We start from the raw sequence: 24,711 nt of genomic DNA on the forward strand, positions 1-24,711 counted from the left end.
ATAATGTAAATTTTGAGCACTACTTAAGATAAATGTAGATACCACAAAAAAGAGTAGTTTCCTAAATCAAGGGGAGGACCCTATCGTGGAAACTACTCCCAAAAGAAATCACTGCAACTTTAAGATTACAAAACTACATTAGAACACACTGCCCCAAATTAGCAACCTAAAATCAGGAAATCAATTCTCTTTTCCATTATATAAAAAGCAGTTTTCATAATACACAGTTCACCAGTATTTTCTTGGTAAAAGTCTCTTTCTATTACCAAGATCTGTCAAACACATTATAATGTGTCTTATTTAAATGTACTCACCAAAATTGAATTTTTCTGGTCAACTATCCAAGCTGGCAGGGCAATTCCAAAACTCGTGGCTAAAATGGGAAGAATATTTTTGAAGAGTCCACTTTCAGTTTTATTTATTCATATCCCCAAATTTTGCCTCCCCCTTCTTCCCAACAAAAGATGAGACTAACTTATTATGTGTGTCCCCATTACATAAAAGTTGATAAATATGGCTTATATATGAAACTTTAAGTTTTTCCAGAAGAAAAAAAAACTAAGATTGTGAATTTCTTCTTCCCAAACACCTAAACTCTTTTATATATTCTGAGTTTATATAAACACTACAAATACATGAGAAAATGTTTAGTCAGTAAAGAAAACAGGTATTTTGCATCCAATTTTTATCAACTACTAAAGTGGAAATGATGAGTAATGACAATGACTACTTCTCTCATCAAATCAACCTAAGTTCTACCTTTCCAACTAGTCTCTAGAAAGAAAAATAAAGTAAAAATTAATTGAAGGAACTCAATTCACATATCTAAACTCCTTGTGGTTGTAATTTCCCTATTTATCAACTAAGAAAATCAAAAATTCTTTTCAATGTAGTTAATATTTTCATAATATACACATACCATAACCCCAGTATTTTTTAATCATTTACCACACCTTGAGGCCCATCTGGATTTCCAAACTCTTCCCAATTTTTCCGGGACTCTTCATCAGTTAAACTGGCATAAAAGGAACAAAGGTGCAAAATTAGGAAGCCACATCTGAAAAACAAATACTCATATACTCCATTAACGAACCAACTCACTTCTTAAAGAGAATAAAATCAGAGAATCAAGAAAAACCTCTCTGCAAATCAGAAAAAAAAAAAAAAAGGAGGAAGAGGAGAGGAAGGAATTCTGCACTAACAGAAAATGCTAATTATTGAGTCCTGATACAATGCTAACTATTGGGTTCCCCCAGCTGGCTCATGAGTTCTCAAGTTTATCCAGTTTGAGCCAGAAGATGAAACTTTAAAGGCTACTACATCTTCTAAGAAGGCACAGAGGATTATAGATGACTATCTAAAATCTTACACATGCATTTCCCAAAATTTCTTCAATGAACTGTTTATACTTTAATAATGATATACCTATTTTTTCTTTTTGAAAAATAATTTTATTTGAGTATAGCTGACTTACAATGTTATATTAGTTTCAAATATATTATATTAGTTTATAAATAGGTTATATTATTAATCTATTTTTTAAAAATAAACTTAATATATGATCAATAATAATCCCCCAAACTGGTACCACATTCTCAAAGAAAAAAAATGAACAACACCTATAAAATTCCATTTCTGTGGAAAAAGATCATTTGCATTCTGCTAAGATCACAATTTTCTAAGCCAATTGCCAGTAGGACTAGGAAAATACCTGCTAAAGCAACAGCCTCTGAACATACACAGTATGAAAGGGACACTGACTGGAGTTCCCAATGTGGCTCAGTGGTTAACGAATCTGACTAGCATCCATGAGGACGCAGGTTCGATCCCTGGCCTCACTCAGTTAAGAATCTGGCGTTGCTGTGAGCTGTGGTGTAGGTCACAGACGTGGCTTGGATCCTGTGTTGCTGTGGCTGTGGCGCAGGCCTGCAGCTACAGCTCTGATTCAACCCCTAGCCCAGGAACCTCCATATACCGCAGGTACAGCCCTAAAAAAGCCAAAAAAAAAAGAAAGAAAGTGACACCTAAACATAAATATAACCCCTGACCTAGGCATTGGCTCAAGGCACAGAGTGAAAATGGTTCTGTTACAGGTCCCAATAAAGATGTTTAAAAAAAAACAAAAAGAAAGAAAGAAATTTTCAATTCCTTCAAAAGCTCTACAATGTTGTTAAGGAGACAAGGAGGCAGAGAGACACACACACACACACACAAACAAATAATATAACAAGGAAGGCATTCGTGTAGACCAACAGGCAAGAGTATGTTTATGTTCAAATCTAATTTTAGTCATATTTCCTAGAATATATACACTTAAGATACAACATATTTTCTATTCAATAAGGCTCCAAGTTGAGAGAATGCAGAAGTACTTTTAATAAAACAAAAATTTTTCAATGATTTGAAAATATTTTTAAACTTATCAATTTAATCCTTTATGAAAACAAGTACCTTGACATCTTTAGTCCTTATTCAACTGTAACTCTACTTAGACCACAGTAAAATAGAGGAGCCAATGAAAATCATTATTAGAGATACTGAAAGTTAACAAAAATTAAGATTCTTTTTCTGCTAAGGGAGGGATGTTTCTCAAAAATTTTTGCCCTTATTTCCCTCAGTTGTCCATCCCAGTCAGAGCTTTAGCTATTGTTACTTGCAATATTGTTTCCTAATTAGATTCTCTACCCCCTTCTGCCCTTCTAATGATGACAGCACCATAAACTGTTCTGCTCTCTATACAATGCCCTCAGATTTTGCAAAATAAAGCATAGCTTTTATCACAGAAGTACTCGATTTTTCAACCTCCACACACACCTGATCAAAATTCCATTAACTTATTCATTAAACCACCTTGTATAACTGTTACGTAACAGGAACTATCCTGTATAGTCAAAGGAATTATCAATTTTTTTAAAAATCAGTGTAAGAAAGCAGCCGATCTTGTTACTTATTAGTGCTTCAGTATAATACCATTCCTAAGATCTAGAAACTATGTGGTTTTAGTGACATTTATACATAACAAGCTTAAACAACAACTTTAATTCATTGAGTATAAAGTTTCCTAAACATGATTACATCCCTTGACTTTGGGGATAGGGATGTTGTACCATAGATCCTATTAGAAATCTAATGAAATCTATGCCCCTCTTGCCCTGGGGGGAAAAAAAATGGACATATACAAATACACAGAAATTTTGTATACAATTTCAGAGACCTCTGATTATAAATACTGATCTAGAGAATGCTTTCACTAAATTATACATTTGTGGCCTGAGTTAGCTATGTAGGGCCAAGTTACAAATCCACTTGTTAAGAACACACAAAAACTTAAAAGTTTTTAAAAATTAAAATAGCTTCAAGGATGTTAATCCATGCTGTCCAATCATTATAAAGTAATTTAAAGACAAGTTTTATATCCTAAAACGAAATTCCAACTATATTCAGAAGACAGCTAGAGAATTCAATAGTTGATCTAACTTCTCAAAAATACCCACACCTCCTTCCCTTTCAGTTACAGTCTGTTCTAAAGAAACAGGAATGACCCAGCTTGTTTATTACAATGAGCAAATAAGAGAACCCAGCCTGAATAACCAAAGCAAATTCTGAAAAACTTTGTAAATCAAAGCATGTAACTACATTCCACAAGCTGCTTGAATACATAACTTAGGCTACTAGTGTTACACATACGGGAGTAGCTTCAAGTCAATCACTCAGAACTTTAGTAAAATTTATGCTTCTAACTCATCAACTTACATTAAGTTACAATAACTCAAAGTTCTGGGTTTCATAATCATTTTCCTTCTTCATTTGACTAACAGACCATAAACTACTTAAGACATTTTACATAAAAAACATTCTACATCTTGATCATATAACTGAGTTAAAAGCAAAGGCTATATATTACTCTTCTGTACTTTTTAGAATAGTGACCATACATCACAGAGTCAGATGTCCAGTAACCTAAGAACAAAATCGTGAACTTGAAAATGTTACAATACCTGAAAACTGAGGGGCAAAAAAAAAAAAAAAAAAAAAAAAGCCTGCGCCAAAAGCGCCAAAATTAAAACTACTAATTAATCTTGGCTATCTGACTTCCTCTGAAAATCATCTGAAGACAGCAACTAAGGCACTGCAATACTTGTGCAACAAAGAAAAATGCTTGAAGAGATGACACACTGAAAAAAGATGAAAAGGAGGTACAAATTGAAGGACAGCAGTCTGGAGGATATCTGCTGTGTAGAAAGGAAAATGTAGTGCATGCTTCAGAAACTCCTGAAGTACTGCTTGATTTCAGAATCATAGTCACATAGATTGGCAAGCAATCCACAAAAGGGGGCTAGGAGGCAGAGAAGAGATAGGGTCAATATACTTTTATTAAGCACAAAAATGCCTAAGACAGTATTTCCCAAACTTCTGTCATTCACATTACACTTTCACCGTCTGCTATTATATTCTATTATTATTTACTTCTATTTTTTAAGGTAGCTTAAAAAATTATAAGTCACAGAGTTCTCAAAAAACAGATAACATAACATCTCTATTTTATTCTTTAATTCAACATAAGAACTATGTAGGATACACCTATCATGAGTCCTGAAGAGTTCAGCTAACTTTTTACCTCTTACAATATTAATACTCAAGGAATAACTTCTTTGAATTTCATATCTCTATCCTGTTTCCCCAAAATTAAACTCATCTTTAAACAGTTTAGATGAAATAAGCTACAATTCCAAAACAAGAGAAATACATCTAACCTAATTAAAAGTCTAGAAATAAAAACAGGATGTAAGTATATCCTCTTCTAATCAGGATGCTTCAAAAATAGCTCAATTAACATATCACTTACTACTTAATTTAACCAACTCACACTTGTAAAAGCACTACTGCATACTTAAGATTAAGGTTTAGCTAAATTACCACTTGAGGCTTGTCAGCCAGTTCTATAAATGACAAACAACATATGAGGTAGGCAATTAATAAAAGTGTTCAACAACTATTTTATTTATTACTATTTTAATTCAAAAAGAAAACTATCTTTACCACTTTTAAAAATGTGTAACAGGTCCTACAATACTTACGCTGCATAAGCTTTTGCTATTCTCATGAACATAACTTCATCACCTCCTTTATCTGGATGATATTTAAGTGATAGCAAACGATACTGTTTCTTAATTTCTGCTACTGTTGCACCCTAAAAGAAAAGGTTTTGTTTTAGTAAAAATAAGTACAAGGCTATAAAAATAATCCACACCACTTTGAACTTCAAGTACTGAACTATTCAATATTTTCAGAAAGAGAAAGTCTTCATTCTATATATATCTTGCCCCATAAATTTCACCCAGATATTTTTTGAATAAAAATATTTACTTTGTCCAATATATTTTGTTTTATTGACCACCTATTATGTACCATGCAGTAACCTAGACATCGCCGACTTGAGAGTGATATTATATAATGCCACTAAAATAAAATGATAGTGACATTTAAATATCAAATAATGATCATAATAAATTAAGTCTGGCTAAAAAAAAAAACCTCAAATCAAAGGTTAACTTCCTTTGTAAGAAATAATCTGTGGTGCACTGGGTTAAGGATCCGGCATTGCTGCAGCTCTGGCGTAAGTCACAATAGCTCAGATTCCATCCTTGGCCCAGGAAATTCCACATGCTGCAAGTGCAGCCAAAAAAAGAAAAAGAAACCTTAAGAATATTTGGTTTCACCTGCTTGTTAATATTTTAATATTAAGGAAATATTTAGTAAGTTTACCTTAGTTGTTTCCTAACTAGTTTCCATTAATAAATTTCTCATATTGATTTTTATGGCAGTAAATTGCCTCCAAACATTATTTATTTATTTATTTATTTACTTACTTATTACTTATTTATTTATTTGCTATTTCTTGGGCTGCTCCCACAGCACAAGGAGGTTCCCAGGCTAGGGGTCGAATCGGAGCTATAGCCTCTGGCCTACGCCAGAGCCACAGCAACGCGGGATCCAAGCCTCACCTGCGACCTACACCACAGCTGACGGCAACGCCAGATCCTTAACCCACTGAGCAAGGCCAAGGATCGAACCTGCAACCCCATGGTTCCTAGTCAGATTCATTAACCACTGAGCCATGATGGGAACTCCCAAACATTTTAATCTTAAAAAAACTCTCTTGATAGTCATGATCATCACAGTAAGAAAATTCAGACAATATGTAAACTTTTCTTCCACAAAGCAGAAAACTAGAAGATAAATACACTCCTTACTTTGTATTATATGAATCTCTGGACCAAGCCATCTACTAAGCAGAAACTAGAAGTAAAAGAGAGTATTATGGGGGGAAAAAAATGAAAAGAGCACCAGATTCAGCCTGACCACTAAGAAGTTATGGGACCCCAAACAAGACACAAATTTTCTAGGCCATTTGCTCCATCAGAAAAAAAAAAAAAAAGAGTAGATGATCTTTAGCATTCATTTCAGTTCTAACTTTCCACTGATAAAAGACTTAATTTTCTACTGTGACCCATCAATCAAGTTTAATCAAGAAGGTCACCTAAGAGGTACACTCAAGGTTAACCACTCAAGGTTAACCTGAATTTCTATGACAGGGACACCAGTTCTTTATTACGCATAAAGATTTAACACACTACTTTAGTGTCAACTAACACAGGGCCCTTCATCATCCAACTAACATCAATAAACCACATGGTTTTAACTTTGCATTAAACCAACCTTTTAAAATATGCTAACTTATCTCATCTTCAAATATTTTTACATTTTAGCAATTACAAACCAACCCTTAATGGGATGACAATCAACATCTATAGTTTAAAAAATATAAATACATTAAAATAATAATGGACTAGTTATCTTATTTTAACTGACCAAAGTCTGATTTCTTTAGGTACAGCTCAATTTCTTTTAGAATGTGGACCTTTAGTATTTTCATAGGATCATTAAAATAATGTACATTATATAAAAATACTACTTACAGGATCCAAATTTAACACTTCATATGGATTATATTCTTGATATTCTCGATCTGTTTTGGAAACTTTGTATGCAAGGAATAAGAACAATGCCCATCCTGCAAGCAGAACTATTTTCCTGTTCAGAAAAAAGACAAGTAAAGTATAAATATATCTACATGGTTTTCCTTTAAGATTCTAAAGACAGTATGGCAAGATCAAGGCATAAAACAATCTAAAGCAGTCTCAGGAGTTCCCGTCATGGCGCAGTGGTTAACGAATCCGACTAGGAACCATGAGGTTGCGGGTTCAGTCCCTGCCCTTGCTCAGTGGGTTAACGATCCGGCATTGCCATGAGCTGCGGTGTAGGTTGCAGACGCAGCTCGGATCCCGCGTGGCTGTGGCTCCGGCGTAGGCCGGTGGCTACAGCTCCGATTCGACCCCTGGCCTGGGAACCTCCATATGCCGCGGGTGCGGCCCAAGAAATAGCAAAAAATAAAAAAATTTAAAAAATAAAGCAGTCTCATCTACCACTGTGGTATTGACTCAAATTCTATAATCACTGAGTTGTAAGCTGTCACAGCAAGGACAGTGTCTTTTTTCACCTTTAAGTTCTCTAGAATAAAGCAGTGCCTGGCGTGTAATATTCTCTCAGTTACCATTTGCAGAATTTTTGGTAAGAAGTTAATTCACCTCATTAACCTTTTGGACCCCCGACATTAGATCAAAATATATTAATATTCAGTTAACCATTTAACGTAAAAAAGAATTGCTCTTGACCTTGTAATTACACTTTTAGTAAACTACCAAAAATAGGTCAATTGGGCAAAATAAATAAACAGCCTTATTTATAACAGTAGAAATTTGAAAACAACCTTAATGTCCATTCACAGAGAACTAATCAAATAAACCAATTATAGGAGACCAAGTTATAGTCACACAATGGAACATTTTTAGCTAATAGACATAGAAAGATGTGCCTAACAAGTTAAAAAAAATATAAAAGAACATACAGTTTGAAAAAACCTAATTTTTTCTCTTTGATATGTTCTATTTAGTAAAAATATTTAAAAGACTGATATTACCAGTGTTGGAGAGGCTAAAAAAAAAAAAGGGCTCCCATACACTCTACACTCTGAAGGAATATCTGGCAATAACAAATGCCCTAAAGAAGTATATACCTTTTTAACAATCAATCTACTCCACTTTAAGAAATTCAGAAGGAAAGAAATTAAGTTTCTAAAGTAAAGAGCGAAAAACACATACACATAAATGTTCATCAAAAGATAAATAACAGTAGTATATCCACAAAGAAATACTATCTAGCCATTAAAATTACTTGCTACAGGAGTTCCCGTTGTGGCGCAGTGGTTAACGAATCCGACTAAGAACCATGAGGTTGTGGGTTCGGTCCCTGCCCTTGCTCAGTGGGTTAACGATCCGGCGTTGCCGTGAGCTGTGGTGTAGGTTGCAGACGCGGCTCGGATCCCGCGTGGCTGTGGCTCTGGCGTAGGCCGGTGGCTACAGCTCCGATTCGACCCCTAGCCTGGGAACCTCCATATGCCGCGGGTGCGGCCCAAGAAATAGCAACAACAACAACAACAACAAAAGACAAAAAAATAAAAAAAAATTACTTGCCACAGAAGATTACTGTTAAAAAGAGAAGTAAATTATTTTTATTTTACTTTTTTATTTTTTATTCTTCGTCTTTTTTTTAGGGCCGCACCCATGGCACATGGAGGTTCTGAGGCTAGAGGTCTAATCGGAGCTGTTGCTGCCTATGCCAGAGCCAGAGTAACGCCAGATCCGAGTCACGTCTACCACCTACATCACAGTTCACAGCAATGCCAGATTCTTAACCCACTGAGCAAGGCCAGGGACCAAACCCACAACCTCATGGTTCCTAGTCGGATTCATCTCCGATGCACCACAACGGGAACTCCTGAATAATTTTATTTTTTATACCATTTGTAGCAAAATTTGTTACATTAAGTAGGGATTGTTAAAGAGATAAACGAATCATAAGTCTAATCAAACAAAACTAAAGCAATTTATTTTCAAATACTGAAAGAAAGCATTCCATGTGTTTAAGGTCTCTTAGTAGGAACATAGCTTAAACGTGTTGACTTGGAATAAGCTTCTGAGAACCAGTTCCAACACACCTCCTTAACTCTGATCACTCTGGTTTTTCAAACAAAATTAAATCCCCATCTCCCAAAGTTCCCTAAGTCTTTCCCATCACCATGCTTTTGCTCTCTTGGGTCTTTCCACTCCCTATCTATGCATATCCAAACTATATTCATCCTTCAAGACAACTCAGATTATCTACCCTCCAAGAAGCAATCCTTAACTGCTGTCAAGAGGATCAATGGGGAGAACACAGTTTCAGTCACAAAGAAGCACAAACCATGACCTTCCTCCTCTGACTCGTTGCAAACTCTTTGAGCACATGGACAGGATCTTATTCAGTTCTGACTAACCTGAGACTAACAAACACAGATGGCACTCAGATGCAAATTTCTTTCCATCTGGCCAAACTAATGCTCTAAACCTTATAAAAGACATGCTACTGCAAGCTGCTTTTCATACTGTCTGTATGCCCAGAGACAAAGAGGGAGCCCTCGTTGGAATATTCCCACTTTTACCTCACTATCTAGAGACAGGTGGTTTAGAACACAAGCTCTGGGGCAAAACTACCTTAAGTCAAATCCCAGCTTTACCACTTATTAACTAAGGAATCCTGGCAAGTTGCTTAGTCTTTTACAGCTCAGTTTCCAACTTTTAGGGTGGGTTTGAGAATTAGAGATTAGGTATATAAAGCACCTAGAAGGTGCCTCACAGATAGTAAACAATCAATTCATGGTAGTTATTGGCTGTTACTAGTAACTCTCACCTAAGTCTCAGCTCTCAGCCTGGACCTCACTTATTCAAGGAAGTCTTCTGTCTCAAGCCAGAGTTAAGAGCCCTATCTCTGCTTTTTCACGGCTGGCACGCCCTCCTCCCACAACCCTCATTAGACTCTATTATGATTATTTATTAACTTGCCAGTATCTGTTAACCACAGTATATCAGCACCTAGTACATGATACCTGACACATACATACTGGGCACTCAACAAATACTTATTGAATGAATAACAAAATAGTAACTTCTGATTCAAACCTAAAGTTTGCTAAATATATTCTATTTCCACAAATTTAATAATGCCACATTTTGCCAATTTTCCAAAAATGCTACAAAGCTCAGAAAACAAAGATAAAGGTGAAATTAAAAATCACTAAAGTAAAATTTTTAAAGCAAACAAGGGTAGAAGAGAAAGGGATCAAACCCCTCACCTATCCTACATCCCATGTTAGATGCACTATGTGTAGCATCTGGCTCTCTGAGCCAAAGAATCAAGGGAGAGGAGAGGTTCATGACAGAATCCCTAGGCTGATGGAAACTACCACAACCAAGAAAACCATGCTCTGATTTCCTAAAGCAAAGGTAGAAATATAATGGATTACATCACACTCTGGGCCCAATTTTTTTTTTTTGACCTCACCATGGCATCCAGATAATCCCAGGTCAGGGATGAAACCTGCACTACAGTAGTGACTGGAGCCACAGCAGTAACAGTATGAATCCTTAACCAGGCCGCCAGGGAACTCCTTTATTTCCCAATTTTTTTCCCCCTGCTTCTTTTTGTTTTTTTTTAAGGGCTGCACCCATGGCATTTGGAAGTTCCAGGGTAGGGGTCAAAAAGGAGCTCCAGCTGCCAGCCTACACCAGTCACAGCAACACAGGATCCAAGCCACATCTGAGGCCTGTGCCACATATGGCAACACCAGATCCCTAACCCACTAAGCAAGGCCAAAGATCTAACCCAAATCCTCATGGATAGTAGTTGGGCTATAACCCATTGAGCCACAGTGGGAACTCCACTCCAACCCCCCACGGATTGTTTAAAAGCATGTTTAGTTTCTTTGAAAAGATTAGCATTTTCTCTACTTATGGCTTCAGTAATTAACTTGAAGTCTTGTGTTTTCTTCCTTCAACCCACTGTGCTGGACCAGAGATCAAGCTTCCACAGAAATTTGAGCTGCCGCAGTTAGATTCTTAACACACTGCACCACAGTAGGAACTCCTTGTGTTTTTTAAGCATACTTTAAAAGTCATTTTGGAAGCAGCTTCCAGAAATTAGAGTATTACACAATGATTGCTTAATTTTGAAAGGATACTTCAAGGTTAAGTAGAAAAAAGGACAAGGGATTAATCTCCAAAATGTATAAACACCTTCTGCAGCCCCATACCAAAAAAACAAACAACCCCATCCAAAAATGGGCAGAAGATCTAAACAGACAGTTCTCCAAAGAAGACATACAGATGGCCAAAAAACACATGAAAAAATGTTCAACATCACTCATTATTAGAGAAATGCAAATCAAAAAAACTATGAGGTACCACCTTACACCAGCCAGAATGGCCATCATCCAAAAGTCTACAAACAATAAGTGTGAGAGAGGGTGTGGAGAAAAAGGAACCCTATGACACTGTTGGTGGGATTGTAAATTGGTGCAACCACTGTGGAAAACAGTATGGAGATTTCCTCAGAAAACTAAACGTAGAACTACCATTTCAGCCAGCAATCCCACTCCTGGGCATCTATCCAGAGAAAACCACGACTCGCAAAGACACATGTAGTCCGATGTTCACTGCATCACTATATACAATAGCCAAGACATGGAAACAACCTAAATGTCCATCAACAGAGGAGTGGATCAAGAAGATGTGGTACATATACACCATGGAATATTACTCAGCCATTAAAAAGAATACCGGCATTTTTAGCAACATGGTTGGACCTAGAAATTATCATGCTGAGTGAAGTCAGCCATACAATGAGACACCAACATCAAATGCTTTCACTGACATGTGGAATCTGAAAAAAGGACAGACTGAACTTCTTTGCAGAACAGATGCTGATTCACAGACATTGAAAAACTTATGGTCTCTGGAGGAGAAGGTTTGGTGGGTGGGGGGATATGCTTGGGCTGTGGGATGGAAATCCTGTGAAATTAGATTGTTATGATCATTATAAAAAAAATAATAAAATTGCATCAAAAAAAGTAGCAAAAAGGTTTTGATAGTTTCTGACCTTATCTAAATTTTTACCAGTATTATTTAATTCTTCCTTACTTAAACATCCATTGATCTGTACTTCTATTTAAGTAAATCTCTTTACTAGTCACTAATAAAAACAGCACAGTTAGGTTTTTTCTCTTGAAAACTGAGTTTGAGATACCCACAAAGTCCAACAAATAAGAGACTGGAAAGCCAAAAATATTTGCACTGTTGCCTCATAAAAGTTTAATTTAAAATGAGAAGCAACAGCAAAGAAGAAATAATGAACGTGAAACTACTCTTGAAACATCAATTTTGCCTTTTAGTTTCACACCACTGAAGAACTGTTATCACCAAAGCTAAGATTTCCCTCCCTCTACAAAAGAACTAAGCCATAGTCAAACTTCACAAAGAAAACTATTTAAACCCCCTTAAATATTGAAAACTATCATAATCTAAACCAAGATTTAAAAATAACTCATTCGTTTCTGCTGCACCCGTCATGGTGCAGCAGAAACGAATCTGACTAGGAACCACAAGGTTGTAGGTTTGATCCCAGGCCTTGCTCAGTGGGTTAAGGATCCGGTGTTGCTGTGGCTGTGGTGTAGGATGGCAGCTGTAGTTCCAATTAGACCCCTAGCCTGGGAACCTCCATATGCCATGGGTGCAGCCCTTTAAAAAAAAAAAAAACTGGTTCTACTTTTACTAATTTCCTCTGTTAGGTCTTGCCCTCCTAATAATGGATAGATAACATGTAGGTAATTCACAGGATACAGTCCTCCAATAATAGCAACTCTTTCGCCTCCCATTACTTTCTACCACTAAACTAGTGACTCAGGGTGAAGGTCCAAAGCCTAGGCTCTAATCAGCATACCCCACAGCCTTGCAAAACCAAAGACGCCTGCTCTAATTAAACATGCTAATGGCCTGTTTAAGCAGACTGGTCTGCCAAAGTAAAGGGGAACTAGGTTCCCTTTTCACCACTTCTGGCTGTAGGAACTTGGTCAAGTTACCTCATCTTCTTAGTTCCCTCATCTGAGAAAAAGCAAAAACATCAACCTTGAAGTTAATATAAAACCAATGAGATAGCATATAAAACCCTAGCACAGCACCTGGCACATAGTTTATGCTCCGTAAAATTCAATTTTCATGAAATGCAAACTTGACTGTGTCACTTCCATGCTTTTGACAATCTTTTAAAGATTTCCCCGTAGTCTTTAAGATAAAATTCAAATCCTGACATAAGATATGTGAGGTCTTCCTTCAAGATTTGAACTCCTCCCCATCCTCTCCCAAGTCAGAAGTATGCTCTCTCCCCTTTGAACTTCTAAACCACTCTTGACATTGCTCTCAAATTTACAAATCACATCTTAGCCTTACTAAGGCTACAATTTCTTTATAGACATGTTTTATTCATCATTATACCTCTATTTTAGATGACACCTAGCAAAGAGTAAGCACAAAGTATGATTTTTTATTGAAACCAATTACTTACTTTACTGTAGGAATAATATTTGGCTGGGGTTTTAATAACCGTAAACGATACCACATACATCTTCCATATACTTTTCTGATATTCTTTAACCGATTTTGCTCTGTCAAAAAAAAGAAAAATAAGGTGATAAGTTAAACCATTTTCACAATGAAGGCAAAACTAGAATTAACACCATACTAGCCTTCATTATCATGCTAACATTTTATTTGAACATGAAAGTGCTATTTAAACCTTTTAAGAACAATTCACAAAATAAGCCAAATTTTCTACCACTTAGAACAAATGATCTATCTGGAAAATTTTATTCAACTACCAGGCAACCGTTTTTCATGTGAGACTTAAATTCTAATTGAAAAACTTAAAAAGTGACTTGAATCCAAAATATTAGTTACATAATCAGTAATTTCTAAAAAATTCTTTCCTCCTTTCCCTTCTGCTATAAGAAGTAAACAAAAGTATAAAATAGTTGGAATGTACACTTTATTAAGGAAGCTAAGCAGAAATGACAGTCTTTGAACATGAAAATAATTATGTTAAATGAGAAGTCACCCAAACCCATAAGAAGTTAAAATAGGTTTATCTAAGAGTTATAATAAGGAGTTCACGTCGTGGCTCAGTGATTAACGAATCCAACTAGGAACCATGAGGTTGTGGGTTCGATCCCCAGTCTCCCTCAGTGGGTCAAGGACCCGGTGTTGCTGTGAGCTGTTGTGTAGGCTGCAGACACGGCTCGGATCCCGAGTTGCTGTGGCTCTGGCGTGGGCTGATGGCTACAGCTCCGATTCAACCCCTAGCCTGGGAACCTCCATACGCCGCGGGAGCGGTCCAATAAATGGCAAATAAAAACAAAAAAATAAATAAATAAATAAAAGAGTTATGACAAAAGTTATTATTTTAGTCCCCAGGAAAAATCTGTAATTCAACTAAAAAGGAATTAAACCAAAGCCAAAATATAACATATCATTTTACTAAGCTCACCACAATCACTTGGTTTGAATAACTCCCCAAAAGTTAAAAAAAAAATTTAAGTAAGTTTTAAAATAAAAATCTACCTTTTTATGAAGATGACATGCAGAAAGCAAAAAAGAAGCCCCTGCCACTCCCAAAGCCAAAGGCAAAACAAAAGCTTGGAAGGCCAAAAAGGCAACAATGCAAAAAAGCATTCACAGCCACAAAAAAAAAAAAAAGGTGAAAAAGAAGATCTGCATGTAACCCACCTTCTGGTGGCCCAAGACACTCCAAAGGCAGCCCAATTATGCTTGGAAGAGCAAGAATCTTAACAACTATGTCCCCCTGAGCACTGAGTGGCCAGGAAGGAGACAGAGACAGCAACACATTTGTGTTCATTAAGGATACCAAAGCCAACAAGCACCAGAACAAACAGACTGTGAAGAAGCTCTACAGCACTGATAAGGCCAAGGTCAACACCCTGGATCAGGCCTGATGGAGAGAAGAAAGTATATGTTTGACTGGTTCCTGACTATGATGCTTTGCATGTTGCCAAAAGAACAAGATCATTTAAACTGAGTCCAGCTGGCTAATATTAAATAAAAATTTTTTCACAATATTAAAAAAAAAACCTATAAAATCAAAGTCCTTAAATGAGATGTCAGATTAGTAAAAGATCTTTGCATATAATAGAATGTTCCAAAGCTGCCATGTAAGAAGTCCAACTACCCTGTTATCGCCATGCTTTGAGGAAAGAATCCATGAGAGAGCTATGTGGTAGGAAGTATCAGAACCATATGTTCTGAAGAGTGATCCATGTAGCAGAAGGAGTGGTGGCAGAAAAGGAGACTGGTAATATGGAGGGGACTGATCAAGTAAGTTAACAATTAAGGATAACTGGAATCAGTTTTTCACTGTCAAAGCAAGGAGTTACATATACGAAAAATTAGAAAACATGAATGAACTCTGTGGTGTGGGACTGGAACTGAAAATATCGGTATGAACCGATTAATATCTTTTAATAGAGAAATACAGATGTAGATCTACATACATGCATACATATGTCCTAACTCTATTAAGTGAGCCTAGAAACAATGACATCTCAATAGCCCATCTAGCATTCAGATCTTGATTTCTAAACAGCATTCTCCACTAACAGGAACCAGAGATCCAAGTATCTTCCCACAAAATCTCACGAAAGGGAAAGAATGATTTTACAGTGGGGAACTGTGATAGGCTGAATAATTGCCCCCCTCCAAGATGTCTACCATATCCCACCCAGAATCAGTGAACATATTATCCCACATGGCAAAAGGGACTTCACAAATGTGACTAAATTAAAGATTTGTGATAAGATTATACTATATTATCTGAGTGGTCCCAGTATAATCACAGGGGTCCTTATAAGGAAGCAGGAGAGTCAAAGACAGAGAAGAGAATATAACAATGGGAGCAGAGGTTGGAGAGAGGTCCTTTGAAGATGGAGGGAGGGGCCACACGTCAAAGAATACAGGGTGTCTCTAGAAGCTCAAAGAGACCAGGACTCCAATCTAAACCCTCCAGAAAGAACCTGCCCTGCCAACACCATCACTGGCCCAGAAAAACCTATCTTGGAATTCTGGCCTCCAGAACCATAAGAGAATAAATTTGTGTTATATTAAGCTACTAAGGTTGTGGTGTGTTGTGGTTTGTTAAAGCAACAATAGGAAACTAATTCAGAAAATCCAGCAGACAAAATAGTAATCAGGTGATCAGTGAACATCACTAGCAATGAGACAAAATGCAATCATACAGCACTTGAGAGAATGCAATGAGAAGAACAAAGAATCAGTTTTGTGAAATTCTTCTCTAAGATACACAACTTGAATCTAATCATGAGAAAACACCAGACAACAAAAATTCAGGTTCGCTCTACAAAATAATCGGCCTGCGTCCTCAAAGTCAAGGAAAAACTGAAGAACTGTTCCAGATTGAAGAAGACTAAAGAAACATGTCAACTAAATGTGATGTGTGATTGCAAAATGGATCTGTTGCTATAAGGGACATCATTAAGACAAGTGACAAAACTTGAACAGGTCTGAAAACGAAATGCAATCATGTCAATTTTCTGATTTTCCTGGATAAATTATTGACAATATTGAAACTACCACTGATTTTTTAATCTGTATTTCATTAAATTAAGCCTCCACAGTCTCCCATTTTAAGTATAAAACCAAGGAAATATCTGATAAGGTTATAAGAACAATTCTGAAGTCTCTTTATTAACCAGATAGCTTTATCTATTCAAAGGAATGATATTCTCCCAATATTTCAATTCAAGAGAAAGTACACGTGGTTTTCAGCCCCCAAAGTCTTGCACAATGTGTACATGCACCTTGTATGCCTCATTCTAACATCCAAAATTAACACCTTAACATTTTATGAGAATATTTAAGTCAATCAATAAGTACTAGAGGGTATGGTTTACACAGTAACACAGTGACTTCCAGTACAACTAAACACTCATAGCACATATTCCAAAATTCTACATGAATGACCTCAAGTCAAACTATTACAAAGTCCCTCCAGACAGTTTTTAAAAGACATTTGGAATGGAGTTCCCATTGTGGCTCAGTGGAAATGAATCTACTAGGATCCATGAGGACACAGGTTCAATCCCTGGCCTTGCTCAGTGGGTTGAGGATCTGGGGTTGCCATGAACTGTGTTTTAGGTCACAGACTCTTCTCAGATCCTACATTGCTATGGCTGTAGCACAGGCCAGTGGCTGCGGCTCCAATTCGACTCCTTGCCTGGGAACTTTCATGTACTGCACATGCGGCCCTAAAAAGAAAAAATAAATAAAAGACACTTAGAAAAGGAAGAAATTCATTTATACACTTCTAGTTTATAAAATTACTAGTTTCACAGCGAGCAAAAATTACCTAAGTAATATAATTAACTTATGATACAGTTTTTAAAGAAATTATTCACATTTATAGAAAAAGGAAATTACAAGGTGATAAAACAATTCTGTGATTTAAAAAATGACATAACAACATATTTTGCTTGCCCTTAGCAGCTGAAAATAAAGTTTATATGCCTGTGGGAGTAGTCCGGATTTGGGGGCAGGTTATTATGGTTGTGCTTCATAAGCTATACAGTGCCTTGCCTAAAGCAGTCACATCCATCTGTCATGCAGAATGACCTGCCAGTCCATAGTATAACCAAGAGAACTCTTAGCACCATATTCCTAGAACCTGAAGAGCTGAAAATGTTAGCCAGACCTGTGTGCTTGCTTATCACAAAAGAATTTTTTTAAATCATGTACTTTTTTGTAGAATTCTAATTTGGCATCCAAAATTTTCATTGTAATTTTGAAGAGTTGCAATAGATGTCATTTTTAAAACAAGTTGACATTTTAAAATAAAACTGTTCCTTCTCTTGTACCAATGAAATCTAAAAACCATAGCAATTTCATACCCACCTTCATCCATTTATAAGAATTCATGAATAAGCCCTTCACTCTACTTCCCCCACATAATTTTACCATAATGTAATATATTTTTATCCTAGTAAATCATTTCTTATAATACTGACACATACCTCTTAAAATTAATTTGTTTTATTCCCTGTGACTTTTTCCCCCAAATTTTATATTAAAAATTTTCAAACCTTCAGAAAAACTGAAAGAATATTACAATGAACAATATCCTCCACCTAAATCTACTAACATTTTGCAATTCTTGCCTTTATTTCTAGTTCCTTCTTTCCCTCCTCCTCCCCTTTCCATAGAGTAAGTTGCAGGCAGTCCTCAAGACATTTCACTTTTAAATGCTATGGCACATATTACCAAAGAACACGAGTAAGTTTATCATAGTAAAGTTTAACATCATAAGGTTTTACATGTTAAATTTTCTTTTTTCTTTTTTTTTGTTTTTTTGTGTGTTTGTTTTTTGACTTTGTCTTTTGTTTTTTGGGTTTTTTTTGTCTTTTCTAGGGCCACACCCGTGACACATGGAGGTTCCCAGGCTAGAGGTCTAATTGGAGCAGTAGCCACTGGCCTAGACCACAGCCACAGCAATGCGGGATCCGAGCCGAATCCTCGACCTAACCACAGCTCACGAAAACGCCGGATCCTTAACCCACTGAGCAAGGCCAGGGATCGAACCAACAACCTCATGGTTCCTGGTCAGATTGGTTAACCACTGAGCCACTACGGGAACTCCATCTTTTTTTTTTTTCTTAAGGTGGCACCTGCAGCATATGTAAGTTCCTGGGCTAGGGATCGAATTGGAGCTGTAGGCCTACACCACAGCAACACTGGATCTGAGCTGCATCTGTGACCTACCCTGCAACTTGTGGCAAGGTCCAATCTTTAACCCATTAAGCAAGGCCAGGGATCAAACCCACATCCTCACAGATACTATGTCAGGTTCTTAACTCACTGAGCCACAATGTGAACACCATACATGTTAAAATTTCTAATGCTACTGTGTGTGTGTTAGCAAGGGAACTTAAATATTACGAATTGATATATTACTAAAATAAGAGTAAAATATGTTACACTTTCACCACAAGCAACTTGTAAATATCTCATATGTTCAAAGAGTTAAAACTCTAAAGACTAAAACTTATTTTTAAAAATAAAAAGTACACACTTTTGCCAATATGACACAATGATAACCAGAAGAGCATTATCTTCTACCTTGTATTTTGTCAAAACCTGAAACTGCAGATTATCGTAAATCATTCAATTTATAGAAAAAATATATGCTGTATAACCTAATTGGTAAAGGCAGTCCTCACTGCTAAACCAGTTAGGCAAATCAAACCTGGTCCAAAAAAGTCTGACTTCTTTTTTCAGTTCAAATAAATATATCAACAGACATTTCGAAATTTCAAGGATTATAAAAATCACTGAGACATAAATTTTAAGAATATGCCTTGCAATACAGATTACTAAAATTAATAAAGCTTAATGATACAGAGATAACTTACCTTAAGAAAATAAAATCTACCACACTTCTTTCCAAAATTCAGTGATTCCTAAAACTACTCCTAAATCCCTAAGATGTCCAAGAAAGTAATAACAAGAATCAAAAGCTTATATTCAATATTCCAAAGAGTCTAGAAGAGACTATACATTAGTTTTCCAGCTACTCAAATTCTCTCTGCAGCTAGTTGAGAATATATTACCTCAATGTGATGATACTGGTTCACTCATTATTGGGCCAATTATTAACTTAAAATTCTTAATTTAAATTATTAATTTAAAAAATAGGAAACATTTCACTATATAGTGCAGTTTAGTTCCCAGGATGCTTTAAAATAGAAAAGGCATGAAAATGATAATTTGGAAATGGAAAATTCAGAATCATTGCTCTAGACCACCAAAACCTAGTCATCCTAATCTCAAAAAAGACTAAGAAACTAAAGCTTCTGTTATGCTCTTAATCTGAATCTGAATAGTTAGCCATGATGTGTCATTCTCAAGTCAGAACCATTTAGATTTGGGGTAGAGGTTTGACTAGACTAAACACTACTCACTATCACCACTACCCAGTACACACAATCACAGATTACCTAAATTGGAAGGATTTCAGAAACCCGAAGCTCAGTTGCCCCCTACCCACTATGCATACACTGACAGTGGAGAAGGAAACCCAGAAGGCAACTGAAAACAGTTTGGATCAGAGTAGAACCACCATACCACCAAAGTTCAGAACCCTCTATACCAAATGCCGAAAGACTATGTAAGTGCAACGTAAGTGCAAATCAATACAAACCAAGTAGTTCAAATAGATCAAGAACTATTCAGCTGGTACTTGACTGGATAGCAACATACAACTATAGCATACACTTATCCACCTCAATTTTATTTTCCCTTTATAGTACTGAAACAAGTACCATAGAGCAGAGATTTTTAGCCCCAGCACTACTGACATTTTGGACTACGAAACTGTGGACAGCTGTCCTGTGCATTAGAGGTTATTTGGCTACATTACAGTCTCTATCCACTAGATGCCAAAAGCGTCTCCCCTCTAGAGACAATATTAAACACACACACACACACACACACACACACACACACACACACACACACACACACCAAAACACATAGCTATAGAGGGATCATGGAAAGCAAGTTGAATGTTACGGAGTGAAAGAAGAAAGGAAAGGCTGGGGATGATAAGGCAACAATTACTTTTTTTTCCATTCCCCTATAAGTTTTCCGGCAGGCAAAGAGAATCACTATTTATTTGAGTACTTATGAACACCTTGAGGGAGGGGGAGACTGGGGGCTTGATTATTATAAAAGACAAAACAAAGAAAGTTAGAGGAAGACAGCCCACAACAATCTCAATTAATGGTATTCTGGCATACTTAGAGGGCCTCTGAAGGCAAAAATAAAAAATTTAGATATTCCACAATTATCCCTGGAAGTATATCTTACAAGTGTCAGCCGTCACTGTAAGCAAACTTTGTAAAGAACACCTGAAAAAAAAGCGGTTACATTATGGAGATTAAAAATATATGCCTACAGGATGGTCAAACACCTAATGTTACATAATGCTACAGATGTAGCTTGAAATAAAATTTCCAGTGAACCCAAAAGTACTATATCCCAAACAAATGCAGATAAAAATGTATACATTCCAAAAAAACTCTTAGATGACTATGTCATAAAATAGCTCTGGTGATTACAAAGACACTGAGGTTGAACACATGAGTATGAACAATAATTGCTTCCTGAAATATAAGGGGATAAAACTGAATTTTTCAAGTCCTACATTTTGTAGTAGATGATTTTTAAATATGCAACTAAAATGTATCAATTAAACATTTTAAGTAGATATGACTTCATCCTTAAAAGGATATATATTCGAGCTGGCCAAAAACCTTTTTTTCCCACCTCATTAAGAAATAGGAGACATTGTCAACTTCTCCATTAGAAATTTAGAGCTTCCCAGTGCACCCAAAACAAAGCCCAAGCTTCACACCTGGCTTACAGACATGATCAGCACCCCAGCTCCCTTTCTGACTTTATCCCAGATTCTTCTCCTCACTTGCCACACTCCTGCCACTTTGGTCTTCTCTGTTTCTGTAATATATTCAATTCTTCCTTGCCTTTAAGACTTTGTACACAACTGTTTCCCCAACCTGAAAAAAGTTTTTTCATTCAATTCAGATCTTTGAAGGGTTGGCTCCCTTCTGTCACTTGGCTTGAAGAAATTTTCTCAAGAAAAGTTTCTCTGAACATTCCACTTCTCTATACAATATTTATCACTATCTGACATTTTTTATTGTTTATACATAGTACATCAATTATCTCCCACCCCACTAGATATGAGAGTCAAGAGAACAGGGATCCTGTCTATATTGTTCACCCGTATGTTCTACTGCCTAACTTAACGCCGGGCAAATAGTAGGCACTTAATAAATATTTGCTGAATGCCTGAATTATCTCATTTAGACCTCCAAACGACACTGGGGGTATGGATGCATGCATGCATTATACTTAAAAAAAAAACAAAAAACAAAAACTGAGGCTCAGAGAGGTTAAATAATGTGCCCAAAGTTGCAAAGGGTACCAAAGGAATCAGAAATAACCACTAAAGAATACAGTTGGGTCTTGTGCCCAGGTTTAAATTCATAGCCCTATGCACTTAATTATGTTATTTTAATCGCCTGCCTTAATCAAAGAATAGTTAAACTGCCTTGACAAATCTCAAAAGCAGCTAAAATAAATTGTGTCCATATTCTCATTAACTTAACCAGACCTGGCTATATCTCCTAAGCAGAAAATGTAATATGAAGAAATCCAAGTCAAAAAATTTAGGAACAAGGAGTAGCTAAAAACAAATGATTAGGTGATACCTCTAATAAAAAATCTGGTGAAACAAAGTTTACAGACAAGAAAAAAAAAAGTACTACAAATAAAACTACTGCAAGGACTTCAGAATTAAAGAGTGTAGCACATAAATGCGGGGGGCTAGCAGATCTTTTTTGTTTGTGTTAGCTCAACTTATAGCAGAACCATTCTTCGTATCTGTAGGATATAAGGGCTTTTATGAGGTATTTGTCTCTAAGAAGATAACAATAAAAAAAGAAGGAAAATCTCAATAGTTGGAATGATTCATTTCAAGTTATATTTCTTAAACTGAACTAGATGTGCAAGATGGTAGAGAATTCCAAAAAAATTACATTGTGCTCCAAGTGAGTGTCATATTTAAACTAGGAAATTCCAGCAACTAACTTCTAGGAGTAAGGTACTTCCTTCAATTAGAGGGCTGAGGGGCTGCTCAATCAAGGCCCTCAAGGACAGTTCTTCAGTAATGATGACATCTACAATTCCTCCCAAATGCAGCAGATGACCAGGTGATAGTTTCTCAGACACGAGAACAAAGAGGACATACAAAATCTAATTAAGTGTAGCACTCTATAATGTACCAGTGTATAAATTAAGAGACACAAATACATAAAGCTAAAGTTTGTGTTAAAATCACATTGCCCGTAATTTACAACTTTTTAATATAAATATTAAAAATATTTTAATTTCTAAATATCTCCCATGTTTAGAAACTCACTGTAAATATCATTTAATAACTACTAATAACCAAATGAATTAAGACACCATAATATACCTACAATTCTATAATTACACAAACTGTTTCTAATTTTTTGGTATCATGGGCATCTACAGTTCTGAGACTCAATTTCCAATGTAGGGGTGGGGAGGTTCCCCACATCTCCAATGAGTAATTCGGACACCAGCTAGATGTCTGAGAATTAACTCAGTTCTGACCCTATCCACCCAGAGTTGGCATCAGATCCTACAGGTTGGGGCTCAGTCCCACAAGACCGTACACCCACACTCCCCAACCTTAGACACCAGTCACAAGTCCAGGTTACAGATTGAGAGTTCCAACGACTTCCTCCTTTGGTTTGATTAATTTGCTAAAGCAGCTCACAGAACTCAGAGGAACATTTTACTCACGAGATCACCAGTTTATTATAAAAGGATACAACTCAGGAACAGCCAGATGGAAGACAGAGCAAGGTATGAGGAAAGGGCAAGGAGCTTCCCATGCCCTTTATGGATGCACTACTTTCCAAAATCTCCCTGTGTTCACCAACTCAGAAGCTCCCCAAACTCCATCCTTTTGGAGTTTTATAAGGCTTCATATCACAGGAATGGCCAATTAAATCACTAGCCACTGGTGTCTGAGCTCCATCTCCAGCGCCTCCACCCTCCCTGAAGATCGGGGGATAGGGCTCAGAGTTCCTCTAATCAGTCATACAGCTGGTTCTCCTGGTGACCAGCAGAGTCCTTCTTTAGATGATTCCAAAAGTCATCTCATTCACATAACAAAAGACACCTTTACAAGTTCCCATCATGGCTCATCGGAAACGAATCTGACTGGTATCCATGAGGATGCAGGTTCGATCCCTGGCCTCGCTCAATGGGTTAAGGATCCAGCGTTGCCATGAGCTGTGGTATAGACTGCAGACTTGGCTTTGATCTGGCATTGCGTGGCTGTGGTGTAGGCCAGAGGCCACAGCTCTGATTCGACCCCTAGCCTTGGAACCTCCATAAAGCCAGTGTGGCCCTTAAAAAAAAAAAGACACATTTATATCACTTTCGTCACTTAGGAAATTTCAAGAGTAAGCAGGAACTGTAGACAAAGATTAAATATACATAAGAATATATATCTGGTCATTTACGTAAGTCACAATATCAGAGTATTTCTCTTTGGTTCTATTAGTATTTAAAACTGTATCGTTAGAACAGTGTCCCAGAAGTAGAATCACTAAATTCAAATTTTTTAACATTTTTATAAGCTCCCTTCTAAAACATGAAATAGGACTAAACATTCTTTTCAGCAGTTTGCATGGATGGCACCACTATTCTTCAGCAACCAGTATTAAAGCCAATTTTTAATCAATATGTCCTCAAACCCTTGGGGGCAGAGACTGCTATCTCATATATATTCACCTCTCCCTTTTCCAGTTGCTGAGAATATAGAAGGCACTATATAAATATCTGAAAAGAATGTAGAGAACTCCTTTATAAATAAATAGTGATTTGTACCTACTATGTGCCTAGATGTTTCTGGACACTGAAGATACAACAGAAAACAAAACAAAAACCCCTGCTCTCATGTTCTAGTGGAGAAGAGAGCAGTATCAAACTAAGAAACTTAATTTTAAATACGTTGTTCAAAGAA

The 24,711-nt window shown here is 36.6% G+C and overlaps 1 protein-coding gene and 1 pseudogene across 1 annotated transcript in view; one reads left to right on the top strand and one right to left on the bottom strand.

Moving 5' to 3' along the window:
* Positions 1-24,711, bottom strand: part of SEC63 (SEC63 homolog, protein translocation regulator) — a 74,415-nt gene that overhangs the window by 34,784 nt on the left and 14,920 nt on the right. Inside the window, exons 2-6 of the mRNA XM_047762155.1 lie at positions 13,555-13,654; positions 6,981-7,095; positions 5,079-5,191; positions 954-1,015; positions 315-373 (exon numbers count right to left, since the gene is read on the bottom strand). Of these exons, the coding sequence (XP_047618111.1) occupies positions 315-373; positions 954-1,015; positions 5,079-5,191; positions 6,981-7,095; positions 13,555-13,654 (449 nt within the window). The remainder of the gene's footprint in view (positions 1-314; positions 374-953; positions 1,016-5,078; positions 5,192-6,980; positions 7,096-13,554; positions 13,655-24,711) is intronic.
* LOC125121435 (60S ribosomal protein L23a-like) lies at positions 14,073-15,095 on the top strand (annotated as a pseudogene).

Source organism: Phacochoerus africanus, chromosome 2 (assembly GCF_016906955.1).
Source record: "Phacochoerus africanus isolate WHEZ1 chromosome 2, ROS_Pafr_v1, whole genome shotgun sequence".
NCBI lineage: Eukaryota > Metazoa > Chordata > Mammalia > Artiodactyla > Suidae > Phacochoerus > Phacochoerus africanus.